Raw genomic sequence first — 21345 nt, 5'->3', positions numbered from 1 at the left:
AATTTACAATTTACAGAAGCCAATTGACCTACAAACCTGAACGTCTGTGGAATGTGGGAGGAAACTGCAACGCCCGGGGAATACCCACGTGGTCACGGGGAGAAACGTACAAACTCTGTACAGACAGCACCTGTAGTCAGGATTCAACCCAGTACTCTGGCGCTGTAAAGCAGCAATGCCACCGTGCCATCTCTGTGTTGTACTGTTCTATATTCCATTTTAACTCTGTGATTCTGTCCTTTAGGAACCTGTTGGCCCTCCCACGCCCAAGCGGCCTCGAGGAAGACCGATAGGCAGTAAGAACAAGGAACCTCGAGCCGTGCAAAAGGTACCTGAGACCAAAGGAACACTTTGCAACCTTCTGTCATTTTGCAGTCTTTAGTCTTTAGAGATACAGCGCGGAAACAGGCCCTTCACCCCACTGAGTCCACGCCGGTCAGCGATCAGCCCGTACACTAGCACTATCCTCAACACTAGGGGCAATTTACAATTATTTTTTACCGAAGCCGATTAACCGATAAATTTGCACGTCTTTGGAGTGTGGGAGGAAACCGGAGAAAACCCACGCAGGTCACAGGGAGAAACATACAAACTCTGTACAGACACCACCCACAGTCAGGATCGATCCTGGGTCTCTGGCACTGTAGGGCAGCAGCTCTATAGCTGTCCCATTGTGCCGCCCCCTGCCGTCATAGAGTTAAACGGTGCTAAAACAAGCTGTTCGGCCCAGCTTGGCCTTGGTGATCCAGTTGTCTACCTGAGCTGCACCCATTTGCCTATGTTTGGCCCTTGCCCTTCCAAACCTTACTTAAGCTGCCACTGACCTTGCAATTGTTCATTTGTCCATCTGAGGGCTGCCACAGGGAAAATGCTGAGGAAAGATGCTGGGTTGCTTATGAAAGTAGCCAGGAATCGAAGACAGGAGGGAGATTGGAGATCAGAGGTGCAAAGGGACTTGGGAGTGCTGGTGCAGGATTCCCAAAAGTTAATTTGCAAGTCAAGTCAGTAGTTAGGAAGGCAAATGCAATGTTGCCATTTATTTCAAAGAGGGATGAATACAAAAACATGGATGTGAGGCTTTATAAGGCACTGGTCAGACCGCGTTTGGAGCAATATGGAACGGTTTTGTGCCCCATATTGGAGGAAGGATGTGTTGACGTTGGAGAGGGCCCAGAGGAGATATACGAGAATGATCCCAGGAATGATTGGGTTAACATATGCTGAGCATTTGAAGGAACTGGACCCTGTACTCACTGGAGTTTAGAGGGATGAGGGGGGACCTCAATGAAACTTACCGAACAGTGAAAGTCCTGGCTAGAATGTGAAGAGGATGTTGCCACAAGTGGGAGAGTCCAGGACCAGAGGCCACAGCCTCAGAATAAAAGGACGTTGCTTCAGGAAGGACGATGAAGGTTGTGTTTTATTATTGTCACCTGCACGGAGGTACGGTGGCTTGTGATGCAAACCGATCAGATAGAGATACATCAATACTATCAAGCACAATAGCTTTAAGGCGATAGCTTTGAGGTGAAGGGAGCAACGTTTAAAGGAGATAAGTTCATGAGTGAGAGGAACAGAATTAGTCCATTCGGCCCATCAAGTCTACTTGCCATTCAATCATGGCTGATGTATCTTTCCCTCTCAACCGCATTCTCCTGCCTTCAATCAATCCATCAATCAATCAATCAATCAATCCATCAATCAATCAATCAATCAATCAATCAATCAATCAATCAATCAATCAATCAATCAATCAATAAATCAAGCTTTAGTGTCATCTTGCAAAGCACCAATTGTACAGTGCAAAATGAGAAGACGTTTCCCACATAAATCTTAAACATCTCACACATAATAACAGTAAAAACAATCCAGTCCCTGATGAAACAGTATAAATAGTTAAAAGCAGGTAAAACAGCAACATTAAAATACAGTAAAAACAGTCATTAAAATGTCCACGGCAGCTGATTTGAGTGGCCAGTGCCATATCCCCTCATACCCTTACTAATCAAATGTGCAGGACAACTTTTGTGCGCAGAGAGTGGTGGGTGTCTGGAAGGGATATGGATTTTGCGCAGGTAGATAAGAGACGGAGCTGGCATCATGATCGGAGCTCTGGTTAATGTAGTTGAAATAACTTGCTGCTGTGTGGGTTTCTTCTCACAGAGAGTGGAGCCGCCAAGAGTCAAGCGGCCCAGGGGAAGACCAAGGAAATGGGTGAGTGACAAAATGGTGACGAGCCGTATTCAACAAGATGGTTTCCTTGTTGTTGTGATGTTGGACCACTGGGACTGTGATGCTTGTGTTCATTTACTCGTGTACTGTTGGTGGTACGAGCAATGTGCAAAGGTTTGGGATGACAGATGGCACAATGGGCTAAGTGTTCTGCTGGCAACCGGAAGGTAGCCGGTTCGAATCCCGCTTGGAGTGCATACTGTCGTTGTGTCCTTGGGCAAGACACTTCACCCACCTTTGCCTGTGTATGAATGTGTGTGAGTGATTGGTGGTGGTCGGAGGGGTCGTAGGCGCAGATTGGCAGCCACGCTTCCGTCAGTCTGCCCCAGGGCAGCTGTGGCTACAGAAGTAGCTTACCACCACCGAGTGTGACTGAGGAGTGAATGAATAATGCGATGTAAAGCGCCTTGAGTATTAGAAAGGCGCTATATAAATCCCATCCATTATTATTATTATTAAAGGTGCTTTGGCTTTTGATTGCGTCAGAGGCATAAAACTATGAGCCGGGCCGGAGTTCCAGTGCCCCGGCCACAGAGGGTAAATTTCACCCTCCAATCGGGTCCGGAAGTCCTGATGAGGTCGAAATCGCCCGCCTCACCCAGCTTAGGCGCCGTATATTCGGCAGGACTTCCGGGGAGGGATTTTGTCCGGATTAAAGGGGTGGGAGGAGGGGCGGACCATCAGCTGCTGGAACATTTGTGGTGGACCTGTATCTAAACCATGCGAAGATCTTCGATTGTTGTTTCTCTGTTGAACAGACGTGGGCATCTCTGACAGACAAGTTAGAATTTACTACCTAACTATCCTTGAGTAGCTTTTTATGAACATTTGCAGATTCTACATCCCTGCCTGTAACATGCTCCCATTTATCCATTATATGAACCAGGGTGGTGAATCTGTGGAATTCTTTGCCACAGAAGGCTGTGGAGGCAAAGTCAGTGGATACATTTAAGGCAGAGATACAGTGGATAGATTATTGATTAGTCGGGTGTCAGAGGTTATGGGGAGAAGGCAGGAGAATGGGGTTAGGAGGGAGAGATAGATCAGCAATGATTGAATGAATGAATGAATGAATGAATGAATGAATGAATGAATGAATGAATCTCTTTATGAATCAAAAAGAGATTCATTCATTGAATGGCGGAGTAGACTTGATGGGCCAAATGGCTTAATTCTACTCCTATCACTAATGATCTTATGCTCATGATCGTATGACCATCTGATCCCATGGATTAACTTGTGGCCTGCCACATGCTTTAAGGGTTTGGTTAACGTTACAAACAGTTTTGGACGATATCTCTCGGCAACTGATGTTATAATCTCCAAGGACCGCAGGACTGCAATGGTCTAAGGTTAGAGGACCAACTCTTGAGAAAGGGTGTAGAGAAGATTTATGAGGATGTTGCCAGGACTCGAGGACCTGGGCAACAGGGAGAGGTTGAGCAGGCTAGGACTCTATTCCTTGGAACACACGAGGATGAGGGGTGATCTTATAGAGGTGGTCAAAATCATGAGAGGAATAGATCGTGTAGACACACAGAGTCTCTTGCCCAGAGAAGGGGAATTAAGAACCATTGGTTTAAGGTGAGGGGGGGAAGATTTAATAAGAACCTGAGGGGTAACTTTTTCACACAAAGGGTGGTGGGTGTATGGAATGAGCTGCCGGAGAAGGTAGTTGAAGCAGGTACTATCGTGGTGTTTAAGAAAGATTTAGACGGGTACATGGATAGGACAGGTTTAGAAGGATATGGGGCAAACGCAGGCAGGTGGGACTAGTGTAGAGGGGACATGTTGGTCAGTGTGGGTGAATAGGACCGGAGGGGCTGTTTCCATGCTGTATGACTCTATAAACTGCGACAACAAAAGTGATGCTTTGAAGTAATTCCTCCCATTTAAATGCCCCGTTCAGAAAACAGATGGGAATAAGGGAGTTTACGGGGAATTCTTGATATGTTTTTAATTAATTGTAAGAAGGGCAGTTAATGCAATGTTGCGGATACCAATGGCAGTAATTGGTTAAAACATCACAACAACCTCCCCCATAAACAACTGAAACTTATTTCCCATCTGGGCTTTTACAGGTGGTGATTTTTGACATTTATTGTCCTCTGTCAGGCAGTGTGCTTTCAATTAGGCCCGCTGAAGCTTTTTAACAAGGTGTGTGTGTGTGTGTGTGTGTGTGTGTGTGTGTGTGTGTGTGTGTGTGTGTGTGTGTGTGTGTGTGTGTGTGTGTGTGTGTGTGTGTGTGTGTGTGTGTGTGTGTGTTGTGTGTGCTTGTTTGTGCATATGCGTGCAAGTGTGTGCTCGTGTGTGCACGCATGTGCATGTGTGTGTATGTTTGCATGTGTGTGTGTGTGCACGCGCATGTGTGTGTGGTTGTGTGTGCTTGTTTGTGCATGTGCGTGCAAGTGTGTGCTCATGTGTGTGCACGCATGTGCATGTGTATATGTTTGCATGTGTGTGTGGTTGCGTGTGCACGTCTGTGCATGCGCGCGCACGTGTGTGCTCATGTGTGTGCGTGCATGTGCGTGCGTGCACGTGTGTGTGTGTGCGCGCATGTGTGTAACTGATCTCCTCTGCCTGTACGTGATCTATATCCCTCTATTCCCTGCACTTCCATGGGCCTATCTGAGAGCCCCTTAAACGCCACTATCATATCTGCCTCCACCACCACCTCTGGCGATTTGTTCCAGGCCTCCACCACTCTCTCTGTATCTTGTGTAACTTTCCCCACACGCCTCCATTAAACGTTTCCCCTCTCACATAATAGCTATGCTGGACATTATCACCCTGGGAAGAAGGTTCTGACTGTCTTCCCTTTCTATGCCTCTCCATTTTATACACTTCTATCAGGTCTCTCCTCAACCTCCGACGTTCCAGAGAAAGCAATCCAAGTCTGTCCAACCCCTCCCCGTAGCTGTAACTCTCTCCTCCACGTAGTGTTCCCTCTCCCCCATAACATTCTCCCAGAAATGAAATCTGCCCGCTCTGGCCCTTGTACCATCTGCCTCCCCCTATCTAAATTCTAATCTGGCCATGATTTTGAAATCTTCCATTAAATCTCTCCTTAATCCAGGGAGAACGTTCCCAGCTTCTTGTGGAGTTGAAATCCCTTAATGCTGGAGAAATGTTCCAGTAAATTTTAATGAAAATCAGATTTAAAAAAAACCTCAGATGCTGGAAATCAGGAATTTTATAAAAGAATGGTGGAGATAGTCCGAAGGTCAGGCAACATATGTGGAAGGAGGAACAGTATTAATGTTTCAGATTATAGGCATCTTCTGACACTGTCAGAAATATGTGAAAAAGTTGCCCCTTAGGCTCCTATTAATCTTTCCCCCCTCACCTTAAACCTATGTCCTCTGGTTCTTGATTCCCCTACTCTGGGCAAAATACTCTGTGCATTCACCCTATCTATTCCCCTTATGATTTTATGCTGTCTGCATGGAGTTTGCACGTTCTCCCGGTGACCGTGTGGGTTTCCTCCGGGTGTTCCAGTTTCCTCCCACAGTCCAAGGACGTGCGGATTTGTTGGTGGGTCGGCCCTCTGTATAATTGTCCCCTCGTGTGTAGGAAGTGGATGCAAAAGTGCGATAACATAGAACTTGTGTGAACGGGTGATGGGCGTGCACTTGGTGGGCTGAAGGACACGTTTGCATGCTGTATATTTCAATGTCCAATCGAAAGGAACACCCATCCAATCCGCTGATATTCTTCACAGAGAGAAATCTGCCTCTCTTCCTGGTCTGGTCTGAAGGGCATGCAACGTTGTTGACTTTCAATTGCCCTCTGAAATGGTGGGCAGTTAATCCTGGTTTTGCCAAGGATGTCGCTCTCTCGTAAGGGAGTAATGTTTGCTGAGAGTCCAGGTATCAATCTGGTAATAAACAAGAGATTCTGGCGTAACTCAGCGGGGCAGGCAGCATCTCTGGAGAGAACGGAATGGATGACGGACGTTTTGGGTTGAGACCCTTCTTCAGACTGAGAGTCAGGGGAGAGGGAGTCTAGAGATATGGAAGGACAAGGTGTGAAAATGACAGATCAAAGCAGATGATGATAAGGAAATGTAGAATGATAGATGATAAGGAAATAGAATCTGGTAATATTTCCACCACGCTCCATCCAGTATCTCTGTATCCTTCTGAGGGGCTGCTGCTCACAATACTGCAGATGTGGTCAGATGTAATTTGGTAACAATCCATGTAACGGGATCATGGTTTAAAGGAGCAGAGAGTTTTAGGGAGGGGATTCAACCGTTTTAAAACTTCAGCAGCTGCAGGAACAGCTGCCACTATGTTTTGAGTTGATATTTTCAATCTGGAAAGGGCACAGAAAAGATTCACCAAGATGTCGAGCTGGAAAGGGTGCAGAGAAGATTTACGAGGATGTTACCAGGACTTGACGGACCTGAGCTTTGGGGAGAGGTTGAGCAAGCTAGGACTCCATTCCTTGGAGTACAGGAGGAGGAGGCTGAGGGATGATTTTTTTCGAGGTGTACAAAATCGTGCGGGGGATAGATTGGGTAAACGTACAGAGTCTCTTGCCCAGAGTAGGGGAATCGAAAACCAGAGGACATAGGTTTAAGGTGCGGGGGGAGAAAGTTTTAATAGGAACCTGAGGGGTAACATTTTTCACACAAAGGGCTATGGGTGTATGCAATGAACTGCCGGAGGAGGTAGTTGAGGCATATACTATCGCACAACATTTAAGAAACATTTAGACAGGTACATGTATAGATTATGTTTATAGGGATAGGGGACAAACACAGGCTGATGGGACAAGTACAGATGGGGCATGTTGGTCAGCGTGGGCCAGTTGGACCAAAGGGCTTGTTTCCACACTGTATAACTCTATGCATGTATGTTACCAAGACTCAATGGTTTGAGTTATAAGGAGAGACTGGGTAGGCTGGAATTGTTTCTGGAATGTTGGAGGATAAGGGGTGACCTCGGGGAGGTACATAAAACCATGAAAGGCATAGATGAGATGAATGGTCACAGTCTTTCTTCCCAGGTAGAGATGGTCCAAACTAGAGGGCATAGGTTTAAAGTGAGAGGAGAAAGACTTAAACCTATGCACTCTAGTTTGGACCACCTCTACCTGGGAAGAAAGACTGTGACCACTGTGTACAGATACAGGGTAAAGGGAATAATATTTAGTGCAAGGTAAAGTCCAATTAAAGATAGGCTAAGGGTCTCCAATGAGATAGATGGTAGGTCAGGGCCACTCTCTCGTGAGTGATAGGATGGTTCAGTTGCCTGATAACAGCTGGGAAGAAACTGTCCCTGAATCTGGAAATGTGCATTTTCACACTTCTGTACCTCTTGCCTGATAGGAGAGGGGAGAAGAGGGAGTGACCGGGGTAAGACTGGTCTTACAATGGTAGCGTTTAAAAGACATTTGACCAGGAACATAGATAGGAAAGATTTGGAGGGATATGGGCCAAACGCAGGGAAATTGGTATTGGTGTTTGATTGTACAATTGAAAGATAGAGCATAGAATCAGGCTCCTCGGCCCACCGAGTCCATGCTGACCCATTCACACTAGTTCTATGTTATCCCTCTTTTGCTACCACTCCCTACACACTTGGGGTCATTGACAGAGGCCAATTAACGTACGAACCCGCATGTCTTTGGGTTGTGGGAGGAAACCAGAGCACCCGGAGGAAACCAAAGTGGTCGCAGGGAGAACATGCAAACTCCACACACACAGACAGAACCCAAAGTTAGGATTGAACCTGGGTTTCTGGAGCTGTGAGGCAGTAGCTCGACTAAGTGCACCACGATGCTGCCCAATGTTGCAATGTTTATTTATTACCAAGATACAGTGAAGAATTTTGCCTGCTATCCAGACAAGTCATACTGTACATGAGCCGTACACAAGTACAACAGGAAGTGCAAAGAGATTTTAAAAAATGCCAGAATGCGGAATATTAGTGTTACAGCATTACAGCATTAGAGTTAAAGAGAAACTTGTGCAAATTCATAAAAAGTGCAAGGTCACTTAGAAGGTAGGTTGGAGGATCATGACTACACCCTAAGCACTATGCTACACACTAGGGACAATTTACAATTTAACTAAGCCGCACAATTTAGCCTACAAAACCGCACGTCTTTGAAATGTGGGATGAAACCAAAGCACTCGAAGACAACCCACACGGTCACAGAGAGACCCGTACAAACTCTGTACAGGCAGCACCCGTAGTCAGGATCAGACCCGGGTCTCTGGCGCTGTTATGCAGCAACTCTACCGCTGCACCACAGTGCCGCCCCTGTTTTAAAAACTGATGCTGCATAAATGCATCGGTGAAAGTTGTGAAGTTCCCTCAGCAGAGGGATGGAGAGGTGCTCCTCCATTGCTGGGATGCAGACCAGAGGTGAAGAGTTTAACGTCCTTGTTGTCACCTCTGTCTCTTTATCTCAACATTGGCGTGAATGTCTGAGCAAACTGGGTGGCCTATTCGTCTTATACTTTATCCCCGCTCTCTCCCTGGGCTCCTCCTGCCGTGTGTGTTCCTCACAAGCCTCTTGGCAGCTGACGGTTGTCAGTGAGCTTTGACCTCAGGGTGGGGTTTGTATCCAGGCAGTTCGGGGTGGAGGGGGGTCGGCACGGTGGCGCAGCGCCAGGGTTGCTTTTACAGGGGCCAATTAGCCGACAAAAACCGGCAGGTGACGCAGAACTGGTGTAAATGGGCGATTGATGGTCTTTGCAACGTGGGAGGAAACCGACCGGGGCTCCCGGGGGAATCCCTCGCGGTCATACAGGGAGAACGTGCGAACTCCACACACTGGCAGCACCCGAGGTCAGGAACGGATCTGGGTCTCTGGCGCTGTGAGGCAGTGACTCTATCCGCTGTGCCGTCCTGTACATTAACCCTCACCCCACCACAGTCTGGAAATCCTGCCTGCTATCTATTGGCCTCCCGCACTAATTGCCTCTCAGTGAAAACTCCAACTGCATTTTAAAGGCAATTTTCCTAACCCCGTGCTCCATGGTCCGTACTTTAATTCCGCTCCGGGAATGTTAAAGAATGGTGTGAGATATATGGTTTGTGCTCACAATCACTACTCAGAGACTACTCAGCCCCTCACAATGATGGTGGTTTAATCATCTTATCCCTCACAAAGGGGGAAAAGGTTTAGGGATAGAGGGGGCAGTGTGGTGCAGCAGTAGAGTTGCTGCCTTACCCTGACAAACGCCCGGGTTCGATCCTGACCACATGTGCTGTCGATACGGAGTTTGTACGTCTCCCCTGTAACTGAGTGGGTTTTCCCGGGTGCTCCGGATTCCTCCTACACTCCTAAGTTGTACAGGTTTGTAGGTTAATTACCTTCGGTAAGTTGCAAATATTGTCCCAATGTGTGTAGTTTACTGTACAGGATGGGCGCTGGTCAGCGCGGACTGGGTGGGCCGATGGACCTGTTTCTGTGCTATATCTCTAAAATCTCACGTCTCATTAAGAATTTCTCCCGGAATTTGCCCCATTAGCTGCGGGGAATAGCAACATTAAACAAGGAAGATAGACACAAAATGTTGGACTAACTCAGCGGATCAGGCAGCATCTCTGGAGAGAAGGGATGGGTGACGTTTCGGGTCTGGAGTAGCGTCCCGACCCAAAACGTCACTCATCTTTTTTCTCCAGAGATGCAGCCTAACCCGCTGAGTTAGTCCAGCATTTTGTGTCCATCTTCAGTGTAAACCAACATCTGCAGTTCCTTTCTGCACGTTAAACAAGGAAGGTTTTGTGGGCCGTCGCTCAGGTCTCTCGCAGGTTGTGGACTGCGCGCCGAACAGGCAGTGGGAAAGAGGAAATGTGTTCAATTAGGGGAGGAAAAGCTCAGCCAGGGCTTACATTCCAGGGATACCACACATGGGGAACAATAGCTGCCACATTCCCTCTCTTCCCTCAGTCGGAGTCTGTGGCCCAGCCTTGAACACGCTGAGGAAACTACAGCAGACCCTTGAAGGGGCAACCAAGGCAGACACAGGCAGACACAGGCAGACACAGGCAGCACCCAGACAGACACAGGCAGAACCCAGACAGACACAGCCAGCATCCAGACAGACACAGGCAGCACCCAGACAGACACAGGCAGCACCCAGACAGACACAGGCAGCACCCAGACAGACACAGGCAGAACCCAGACAGACACAGCCAGCATCCAGACAGACTCAGGCAGCATCCAGACTGGACAGGCAGCACCCAGACAGATACAGGCAGCACCTCTGGAGAGAAGGAATGGGTGGCGTTTCGGCTCGAGACCCTTCCTCAGACTGCGAGCCAGGGGAGAGGGAAACTAGTGGTATGGATGGGTACAGAACCTAAATCACAGCCGGCACCGATGAGACAAGAAAGGTGGAGCCCACAATGGTCTATTGTTGGCTGTGCCAGAAGTGATAATGAAGGGCTACAAAAGTGAAACTAGCAATACGACTGGCGTGCGGGATGGACACAGAGTGAGGGAACGATGTCCAGTGTCAGTGCTCTGCCGAAGTTTTAGACTTTACTAGAGAGATACAGCGCGGAAAATATCTTTGGCAAAATATATTCTGGATTAGAACGCTGCTACAGACTTTAGAATGGACTTGAGAGACACAGCGCGGGAACAGGCCCTTCAGCCCACCGAGTCTGTGCCGACCATCGATCACCTCGTACTATCCTACAATTTTACCAAAGCCAATTAACCTACAAACCTGTGCGTCTTTGGAGCGTAAGTGGAAACCGGAGCGCCTGGAAAAAAACCCACGCGGTCACCGGGAGCTTGTACAAACTCCGCACAGAGAGCACCCGTACTCAGGTCTCTGGTGCTGTAACGCAGCAACTGTACCCCTGCGCCACATAGCCATTTTAACATGTACCACTTGTTCCACCACTTAGTAGAAACAAGCAATTGCAGATGCTTATTTACAACAAGAAAAGGACACAAAGTGCTGGAGTAACTCAACAGGTCAGGCAGCATTCCATACATGACCATCAACCCTGCACAAGTACAACAGAAATATATACCAGAGAGTAGAATATAGTGTTACAGCATTATAGCATTGGAGTTGCAGGGAAACTTGTGTAAAAAGTGCAAGGCTGCTGTGAGGTAGGTTGGAGGATCATGACTGCACCCTTAGCTCATTTGAGGATCGCTCAGTGGACTGATAACAGCAGCAAATGAAACTACAATAGAAACAAGGAACTGCAGGTGCTGGATTACAAAAAAAAGGACACAAAGTGATGGAGTAACTTAGTGGGTCAGCCAGCATCATTGGAGAACATGGGTAGGAGGCATTTCGGACCAAGACCCTTCTTCAGACTGATTGGAGGGGGAGGAGAGGAGGAAGGTGGGGGAGGGGGGGGGAAACAAAACTGGAATAGGTGAGAGGCAGGACAAAGTGTGGCAGTAATACGTAAAAATAAGCACGTATGTGTTTCCATAGATTCCTCTGGCAGTGCATTCCAGATATGGACTTCCCTCTGGATGAAAATGTTGTCCCTGAAGTCTCTCTTAAATCTCTTTCCTCTCACCTTAAGCCAATACCCTCTAGTTTTAGAATTTCCCACCCTGGGAAAAAAACAGTGAGTTGGTAAGAAAGAACTGCAGATGCTGGAACAATCGAAGGTAGACAAAAAATGCTGGAGAAACTCAGCGTGTGAAGCAACATCTATGGAGAGAAGGAATAGGCGACGTTTCAGGTCGAGACCCTTCTTCCGACTGGTGTTGGGGGGGGAAGGGAAAGGAAGTAGGCCGAGACAGTAGGACTTGTGGGAGAGCTGGGAAGGGGGGAGAAAGCAAGGGCTATCTAAAATGAGAGAAGTCAATGCTCATACCACTGGGGTGCAAACTACCCAAGAGAAATATGAGATGCTGTTTCTCCACTTTGCGGTGGGCCTCACTCTGGCAATGGAGGAGGCCCAGGACAGAAAGGTCAGATTGGGAATGGGAGGGGGAGTTGAAGTGCTGGGCAACCGAGCGATCAGGTTGGTTAACATATTATTGGACTGAGCAGAGGTGTTCAGCTTGGTCTGGCCGATGTGGAGAAGTTGACACCTAGAACAGCGGATGTAATGGATGAGGTTGAAGGAGGGGCAGGTGAACCTCTGCCTGTGAGTGTTCACTTCAATAAGTTCACAAGTTCTCGGAGCGGAATTAGTCCATTTGGCCCATCAAGCCTACTCCGCCATTCAATCGTGGCTGCTTTCCTTCACAATGCCATTCTCCTACAAACTCCACATAGACAGCAACCGTGGTTGGTATCAAAGCCAGGTCTCTGGCGTTGTAAGGCAGCAATTCTACCGCTGCACCACCGTACGGCCCCAAGTCATTAGTGGGAACACACTTAGCATACTGTGTGCAATTCTGTTTACCCAGCTCTTGAAAGGACGTCAGGGGCTATGGGGAGAAGGCAGGAGAATGGGGTTGAGAGGGAAAGATAGATCAGCCAAGATTGAATGGCAGAGCAGACCTGATGGGCTGAATGGCCTAATTCTGGTGGTATCACTTATGAAGATACATTTATGAGAAAATAAACATTACATTTTGCAGAAAATATAAAAGATCTCCAGGTGAGAACACCCTTAGTAGGTCCAAAATAGTAAAGTATTTCAAAGGGTGGATTTAGAACCAAGGTCTTAAAAGTCAGAGCCAAACCATTTACAAGTGAAATCAGGAAATATCCGTTGACACAGGGTAGTGGATATTAGGAGCTTTCCAACAATAAGAGTCATGGCAATTAGCCAGTCCTGGATTGGGTGGAATTCTGCTTCACGACAAAATCGTGGGATATGTACTTAGTACATAGACATACCGAGTCCACGCCGACCATCGATCACCCGTTCATGCTGGTTCTATGTTATCCCACTTTCCCATTCACTCCCTACGCACCAGGGGCTGTTTATATTAGTCATACAGCATGGAAACAGGCCCTTCGGCCCAATATGCCCATGCCGACCAACATGTCCAATCTACATTAGCCCCACCTGCGTGTGTAAGGTCTCTCTAAACCTATCCAATCCATGTACCCATCCAAATGTTTTTTAAACATTGCGATAGTACCTGCCTCGACTACCTCATCTCACAGCTCGTTCCATACATCCACCACCCTTTGTGCAAAAACAGTTGCCCCTGAATTTCCTATTAAATCTATCCCCCCTCACCTTAAACCTTTGTTCTCTTCTCGATTCCCCAATCTGGGTAATCGCTGGGTAAAAGACTCAGTGCATTTACCCAATCTATTCCTCTCATGGTCTGATACAGTTCTATAAGATCATCCCTCATCCTCCAGAGCTACAAGGAAGAAAGTCCTGGCCTGCTCAACGTTTCCCTATAGCTCAGGCCCTCGTGTCCTGGCAACATCCTCGTAAATCTTTTCTGCACCCTTTCGAGCTCATTGGTTTAGAAACATAGAAACAGAAAATAGGTGCAGGAAAATAGGCCATTCGGCCCGTCGAGCCAGCACGGCCACTCAATATGATCATGGCTGATCATCCAAAATCAGTAGCCCCTTCCTGGTTTCTCCCCACATCCCTCGATTCCGTTCGCCGTAAGAGCTATATCTAACTCATTTATTACTGTCACATGTACCGAGATGCAGTGAAGAACATTGTTCCATGCGCTCTCAAGGCAATTCATACCATGCATGAGTGTATTAGGGCAGCACACAATGGCGCAGCTAGTAGAGCACCAGAAACACAGGTTTCATCATGACCGCTGCTGTACATTCTTCTTGTAGCCATGAGAGTTTCCTTCGATTTCCTCCCACATCCCAAGCAGTGGCGGCCCAGGCTTACAGCCAGCGCGGAGAAGAAGCGCTAACCCCACTGCTCCGGGCCGGTGTCCCGCCAGTCCAGGGCTGTTGGTTAACCCGGCGGGACAGACAGAGAGATGAGCTGGAGTTAGCTCTTCTTCTCCACGCTGGCTGTAAACCTGGGGCCGCCATTGCAACGGGCCGGTGTCCCGCCAGTCCAGGGTCACCCCGGATATCTCCGGCCGTCCCCGGACTGGGACGGGACACTCGGGAGGGGACAGGGCCGGACCCGTAGCAATTCACCAGCGCTTGCAGCGCCGGAGACCCGGGTTGGATCCTGACTACGGATGAAACGCAGGTCTGTGTTCATGCAGCCGCACAGCTGCCGAGAATGTTTATCAAGAGTGACCTATGACCTGGGCACGCGCAGTCGGAATACCGAACTCGCTTATTGCAAGGTTTAATACATTTCAACAGGTTCTTTAGAGTCTGAAGAAGGGTCCGGATCCGAAACGTTACCCATCCATGTCCTCCAAAGTTGCTACCTGACCCAGCTCCAGTGCTGCACTGTTCTATATTCCTCGTTAACTATTGCAGAGTAAATATCGGTCTCCAGAACATATTGTCCATTTATTTGGTTTAAAAAAAGGGAATCCCAAATAGTTTTTCCATACTGGCATTGTGCTGTCAGAGGAGTGTTAGGGGGGGGGGGGGGGGGGGGGGGGGAGTTTACGTGGGTTTTATGTGGTCACGGCTGCTTAATTTAACACGGTCGTTGCCTGTTTAAGAACTGGCAGTGCTCGGGGATTGATTTTTTTGGACTGCTGGAGAGGGAATATAAACTGTGCGGGGAGAGCAGCTGCAGAACAGCGTTGACTGTGGCTAGCGAGCAGGCCAGAGCGCCCAAATATTATGAATTGCACTTGAAAACCTGCCACTTGTTGCAGACGCATTGCCCGCATTTTCTCTCGCCGTTTTGCGCATTCCTTTCGTGCAATAGGTGACTGAGTTCAGCTGCTGTGGATGTTGTTCAGCGGCGGGGAGACAGGGTGCAGCTAATTGCAGAATTGGTACTCCTTTAGGCACTGGCCATATACCTGTTATGTAAACAGATTTCTAATCCTTTCTCTGCATAAAATCATTATTACCAGAGCACAAAATAACCTGGCCCTTATCCATACTAAATACCAATTGAAAGATCAGTCAAACATAAAATAGGGACAGTTCAATCATTTCAATTAATATCAAAATGATGGGTGATGTTTTAGGTCGGGACCCTTCATCGGAGATGCTGCCTGACCCGCTGAGTTACTTCAGCACTTTGTGTTTTGCTCAAGATTCCAGCATCTGCAGTTCCTTGTGTTGCCCTTTTGTCTCATTTTCATCTCTGGCCATTGTCCACCCCACCTGACAATCAATCGCCTCTCTCCCCCCTCCACTCTTCACCTGTACTCACCTGTCACTTGCCTGGCTATGTCCCTCTCTACCTCCCTTCCAGGTTTCTACGCACCGTAAAAACACCCTTGCTCAGCTCTGGAGAAGGGTCCCAATCAGAAACATTACTTGTTCCTTTTATCCAGAGATGCTGCCCGCCCCGCTGAGTTCCAACAGCTCTTTGTGTTTTTTTTGGAGTGCGTGTGAGTGTGTGTGCGAGTGTGTGTTTGTGTGAGTGTGTATGCGTGTGTGTGCGTGCGTGTGCGTGTGTGTGTGTGCGTGCGGGTGCATGTGTGCGCGTGTGTGCGTGTGCATGTGTGTGCGTGTGTGTGTGCATGTGTTTGGTGGTGCGCTGGTGTGTGTGTGCGGTGTGTGTGTCGTCGTTCGTGTGTTGTTGGTGTGTGTGTGTGTGTGTGTGAGCGTGTGTGTGTGCGTATGCGTGTGTGTGTGTGTGTGTGGCGTGGTGTGTGTGGTGTGAGTGTGTGTGTGAGTGTGTGTGTGTGTATGCGTGTGAGTGTGTGTGTGTGGTGGTGTGTTTGTGTGTGTGTGTGTGCGTGTGGTGTGCGTGGCCTGTGCGTGTGTGTGTGTGAGGTGTGTGTGAGTGTGTGTGTGTGCGTGCGGTGGCATGTGCTGTGCGCATGGTGTGTGTGTGGGGTGTGTGTGGTGTGTGTGTGTGTGTGTGGTGTGTGTGCGAGTGGTGTGTGTGTGTGTGTGGTGTATGTGGATGTGGGTGTGTGGTTGATGTGTGGTGTGTGTGTGGTGTGTGTGTGGTGTGTGTGTGTGTGTGTGTGCGAGTGTGTGTGCGCGTGTGTGTGTGTGCGCGTGTGTGTGCCTGTGTGTGCGTGTGTGAGTGCGCAAGTGTGTGTGCGCGTGTGTGCGTGCGGCGTGTGTGTGCGCATGTGTGCGTGTGCGTGTGTGTGTGCGTGTGCGTGTGTGCGGGTGCATGTGTGTGTGTGTGTGCGGGTGCATGTGTGTGCATGTGTGTGTGTGTGTGTGTGTGTGTGTGTGTGTGTGTGTGTGTGTGTGTGTGCGGGTGCATATGTGTGTGTGTGTGTTTGTGTGTGTATGTGTGTGACCTGGCCCTGTGGTCCTGGCTCTGGTGACAGAGGTGCCGGGTGCAGGGTCAGGGTGAATGATTCGGGACCCACAGGTCGGGAGGGAGGGAGGGAGGGAACGATGGACCCGAGTTACATTTGAAGCACATTCCAGCCTCTCGCTGGCATCGGGCCTGTGGAGAAAGCGAGAAGGGGAATCTGGCTGGGAAACAGAGAGCCGGAGATTCCTGGCCAAGCTACCCACACCAGGAACACACAGGATTTTTATTTAGTTAGATGCCAGAATTCCTTTGGGCTGAAGTCACTGGGTTTGGAGGAGATTTACAGCAGTGTTTTGGCAGCAGGGTGACCAGCGAGGGTGTCTCCATGCTTGGAGAAGCCTCCAGCATTCTGCGGTCCCTCCATCAATGACTAGATCTTGGACAAGAGGTGTGTCCACATCCCTGGAGCGGTCTCTGAGATCCGGAAGCTGGAAACTACTTATTTTTGAAGCTAACTAGGGAATCATTGGGTTTTTATTTAACTTATAATTTTATGCCAAATATGTACGGAGCAAAAGAAAAACTCCTGAAGATTAACCCTTCGGATGTCAGTGGAACAAGCTTAAATTTGCACTGAACGTTATTCACCTGATTCCCGTTATCATATGCCTGTACACTGTGGATGGCTTGATTGTAATCATGTATAGTCTTTCTGCTGACTGGTTGGCAAGCTTTTCGCTGTACCTCGGTACACGTGACAATAAACTAAGCTCAAACTCAAGCTAAACTCAAACTCATAAGAATCAGTGCCTGAATTCTTCAGTTTAAAATCTAACAATCACCCCCATGTACCTATGTTCAATGATTACCTATTTCTCTCCTGGAGAAAATAAAAGAAAGATCAAAGCGGGAGCAATGTAATTTCAAGCCTGGTGCAGTACAAACAAGCGCATGCACACTATCAGGCCAGTGTGTGTGCGTGTGCGTGTGCGTGTGCGTGTGCGTGTGAAGAAGGGTCCCGATCCAAAACATCACCCATCCTTTTTCTCCAGAGATGCTGCCTGACCCCCGTTGAGTTACTCCAGCACTTTGTGTCTATCTTCGGAATAAACCAGCATCTGCAGTTCCTTTCTACACACCAAATTTATTTGCAATGGGAAGTGGGACTGATTGGCGTCTGGGAACTCATCCCAAGCAAGATGCAATCACTAGGCCTAAGTTTCTGTAGGTGGAAGGCTATCTCTCTTCTGTAGAGCGCAAAATGCTGGAGTAACTCAGCGGGTCAGGCAACATCCCTGGAGAATAGAAATAGGTGGTGTTTCGGGTCGGAACCCTTCTGCAGACTGAAACATCGAGTTTTTGGGGGGAGGGGGAGTGTGAGGGGGCAACTGGAGACAAGGAAAAGACAGAACAATACAGGGCTGGCAACATATAACCTTGGGAAGGATGGAGTCCACAATGGCCCATTGTTGTCTTGTGGTTGGTGACGTTATGGGTCGAGACCCTTCCCCAGACACTGACATGGAGAGGTATCATTTAGGGTCTGGACCCTTCTTCAGATCCTAGAATAAATAGGTGACGTTTCGGGTTGGGACCCTTCACCAGACCCTGTCGTGGGTGGGCGATGTTTTGAGTCAAGACCCTTCCTCGGATGCTGAGTGGGTGGGCGATGCTTGGGGTGGCGTTTCTCTCTCGGGTAGAGTGCGCTAGAGGAGACACGCGTGCACGAGCTTCAGCCCCGTGAGGTGAGATTGGTCCTTTTCCAAAACACACAACTGAGAACAGATTCGGAAAACCACCAAGCCGTTTCATTCACTCCACAGTCATTTGTGTGGGTGGAAGCAAACACACAGAGGGAGCGAGAGACTTGGTGAGGGCGGCCGCATCCTGCAGCTTTGAGGAGGGCAGTGTCGGTATCAAGTTCGTTTTGACTGGCGAGTTTCACTTGCAACTGAACTCCACTGTGTGTGTGTGTCTGAGACAGTGAGTGTGAGTACATAGGTGCACGTGTACATGTGAGTGTGAGAGAGTGCATGTGTGAGTGTGTATGCGAGCGTGAGTGTTGTGAGAGTGTGTGTGCAGAGAGATGGTGAGAATGTGTGTCTGTGTGTGTAAATGGGTGTGCCCACCTGTGTATGTGTGCATGAGTGTGAGTATGGATGTGTGCATGTGTGTATGAGTGTGTGTGTGTGTAGGCGTGTGTTCTGCTGCCTGCCCAGTACACTCTGGGCAAGGCTGATGTCTGGCTCAGGAGCAGTGCTGGTGTGACTGGTGGATGCATCACTCCTGCATCCTGTACACAGGAACTAAAGCTGCCAGATCCCGACTCATCTGGCAACATGTCGGTGTCATATCCTGGCCAGTGTGCCTGTGTTTGTGTGCACATCGCGCCAGGCTTGAAATTACATCCCTTTCATTTTGATCCTTCTTTTATTGTAGTTATTTCTGGGTGAATCATCCTGGAAGTCGTTTTAAGGTTAGTCACTCCCGAAATTGGACGGGCCATTTAACAGTCTCAGTCCAGTAACATCACCCACTTGGCCATCACCCATGTCTGAAGCAGGTCCCAACTCAAAACGTCACCCATCCGTTTTCTCCAGAGATGCTGCCTGACCCACTGAGTTACTCCAGCACTTTGTGTCTATCTTTGGTATAAACCGGCATCTGCGGTTCCTTCCTACACATTCCCTCCCCCGTTTAGCGGCCTGAAGGAGGTCTCCGACCCAAAACGTCACCAATCCATCTTCTCCACAGGTGCTGCCTGAGCCACTGAGTTACTCCAGCACTTTGTGTCTTTTTTGTTGTAGACCAGCAACAACTCACATGGAGGGACACAGCAACTACACCACCATTAACTATTCAGCGACCAATCGCACTGCAGTTGGCCTCCTCATGCACTAACCAATTACATCGCGGATAGTCTCCAATGGTTCACCTTCTGACCAATGGTGTGGATGTTTAAACATCGTGCTACAGCCAATAGAGAGGAGCATTGCAGTGCCATCCGTTGGTGAATGGCTTGCAGGATTGCAACCCCATCCTCCAATCAGCAGCCAGGAAGATTGCACCACCATCCTCCACCCTTGTAGGACCTTCCTGTAACCAGTGGTGTGGAGGATTAGTTTAGTTTATTGTCACGTGTAATGAGGTACAGTGAAAAGCTTTTGTCACATGCTTACCGTCAGCAGAAAGACTACACATGATTGCAATCTAGCCATTCACAGTGTACAGGCACGGGATAACGGGAATAGTGTTTAGTGCAAGATAAAGCCAGTAAAGTCCGATCAAAGGTAGTCCAAGGGTCACCAATGAGGAGGATAGTAGTTCAGCACTGCTTCTGATTGTGGTAGGATGGTTCAGTTGCCTGATAACAGCTGGGAAGAAACTGTCCCTGAATCTGGTGCTGTGCGTTTTCACACTTCTATATCTTTTGCCCAATGGGAGAGGGGAGAAGAGGGAGTGGCCCTCTTAGAGCAGAATTAGGCCATTCGGCCCATTGTCTACTCTATTCAATAATGGCTGATCTATCTTTCCCTCTCAACCCCATTCTGCTGTCTTTGCCCCAATATTCTTGCAAATCAAAAATCTGCCAATCGGTGCCTTGAAAATATCCATTGTCTTGGCCTCCGCGGCCTTCTGTGGCAATGAATTCTACAGATTCACCATCCATGTTGTCAGTGTAGCCCCCTGCAAATGAGGGAATATTCCACAGTAGGGAGGGGGATGGGGGGGGGGCGGGGGGTTGCAGTGGTTGTGTGAAATATTGGACTGACTTAGACAAAGAACCTACTTTGTCCAAAATAGATTGGTGCCTGATATACACTCACACTCACACACTCTTTCACACACACACACACACACACATAACCACTGACACACACGCACTTACTGACACACGCATTCAAACGCACACACAAACCTACCTACCTACACTCACCGACACACGTACTCACACCGACACACGCACTCACACTGACACACGCATGCTCTGTTTCACAGCTACACTCGTTACTGTGTCACCAACTTACAAAAGCACGCTCCCTCTACACAGGAAGTTGTGTCTGTTCTAGTGTCTGAGTACTCAGTTCAAAGTGTTGCCAACTCAAACATCCTCTCTGGGAAATGCCGGGCCAGCCTTGTGTGAGATTTTCAGCTCCATTCTGTCTTCTTTCAGTTAAAGGGGCTGTGTATTGTTTCCTCCCACCCTATCCCTCAACCCATGTAGTGTCTAGTGTCTTTCCGCTGACTGGTTAGCATGCAACAAAAGTATCTGTACACTGTAGATGGCTTGATTGCAATCATGTATTGTCTTTCCGCTGACTGGATAGCACACAGCAAAAGCTCTTCACTGTACCTTGGTACATGTGACAATAAACTAAACTAAACTAAACTAAACTAAAGTTAAACCAAGGCAGAATAGAAGGTACAGAAGCTTGAAAGTGCGCACCACCAGACTCAGGAACAGCTTTTTCCTATCTGTTATCAGGCTTCTGAACGGTTCTTGCATGGGTTAGACTACTGCCCGATTAACCTGTACCCCATTGCGGACATTGGACTTAGTCTGTGGAACTGGTGCACTACAATGCTGAGAACTATATCCTGCACTCTGTATCTTCCCCATTGCGCTACCTTCTGTACTTACTTCGACTCAATTGTATTTATGTACAGTATTATCTGATCTGAATGGACAGCATGTGAAACAAAGCCTTTCACTGTAGCTCAGTACACATGACAATAAACTGAATTCAAACTCAAACTCAAGTCAACTCTCTGTCAGCGGTAGAGGTGCAGTTAGCTCTGCCATTGTTTTCCGGAGTGGGTCTAACCTGGGTGTGACCAGTGTTGATGGCAAGGGCTATAGGGTCTGGTCCAGTAACCGGCGGAAGGGTGACAGCAAACAGGCCCAGAT

The 21345-nt window shown here is 48.4% G+C and overlaps 1 protein-coding gene across 1 annotated transcript in view; it reads left to right on the top strand.

Moving 5' to 3' along the window:
• LOC116983322 (high mobility group protein HMGI-C-like) overlaps positions 1 to 21345 on the top strand; it is a 72687-nt gene that overhangs the window by 15317 nt on the left and 36025 nt on the right. The window contains exons 3-4 of the mRNA XM_033037028.1: positions 245 to 328; positions 2164 to 2214. Coding sequence (XP_032892919.1) covers positions 245 to 328; positions 2164 to 2214 — 135 coding nt within the window. The remainder of the gene's footprint in view (positions 1 to 244; positions 329 to 2163; positions 2215 to 21345) is intronic.

This window comes from Amblyraja radiata, chromosome 18, assembly GCF_010909765.2.
Source record: "Amblyraja radiata isolate CabotCenter1 chromosome 18, sAmbRad1.1.pri, whole genome shotgun sequence".
NCBI lineage: Eukaryota > Metazoa > Chordata > Chondrichthyes > Rajiformes > Rajidae > Amblyraja > Amblyraja radiata.
This window is presented reverse-complemented; position numbering and strand designations above follow the sequence as displayed.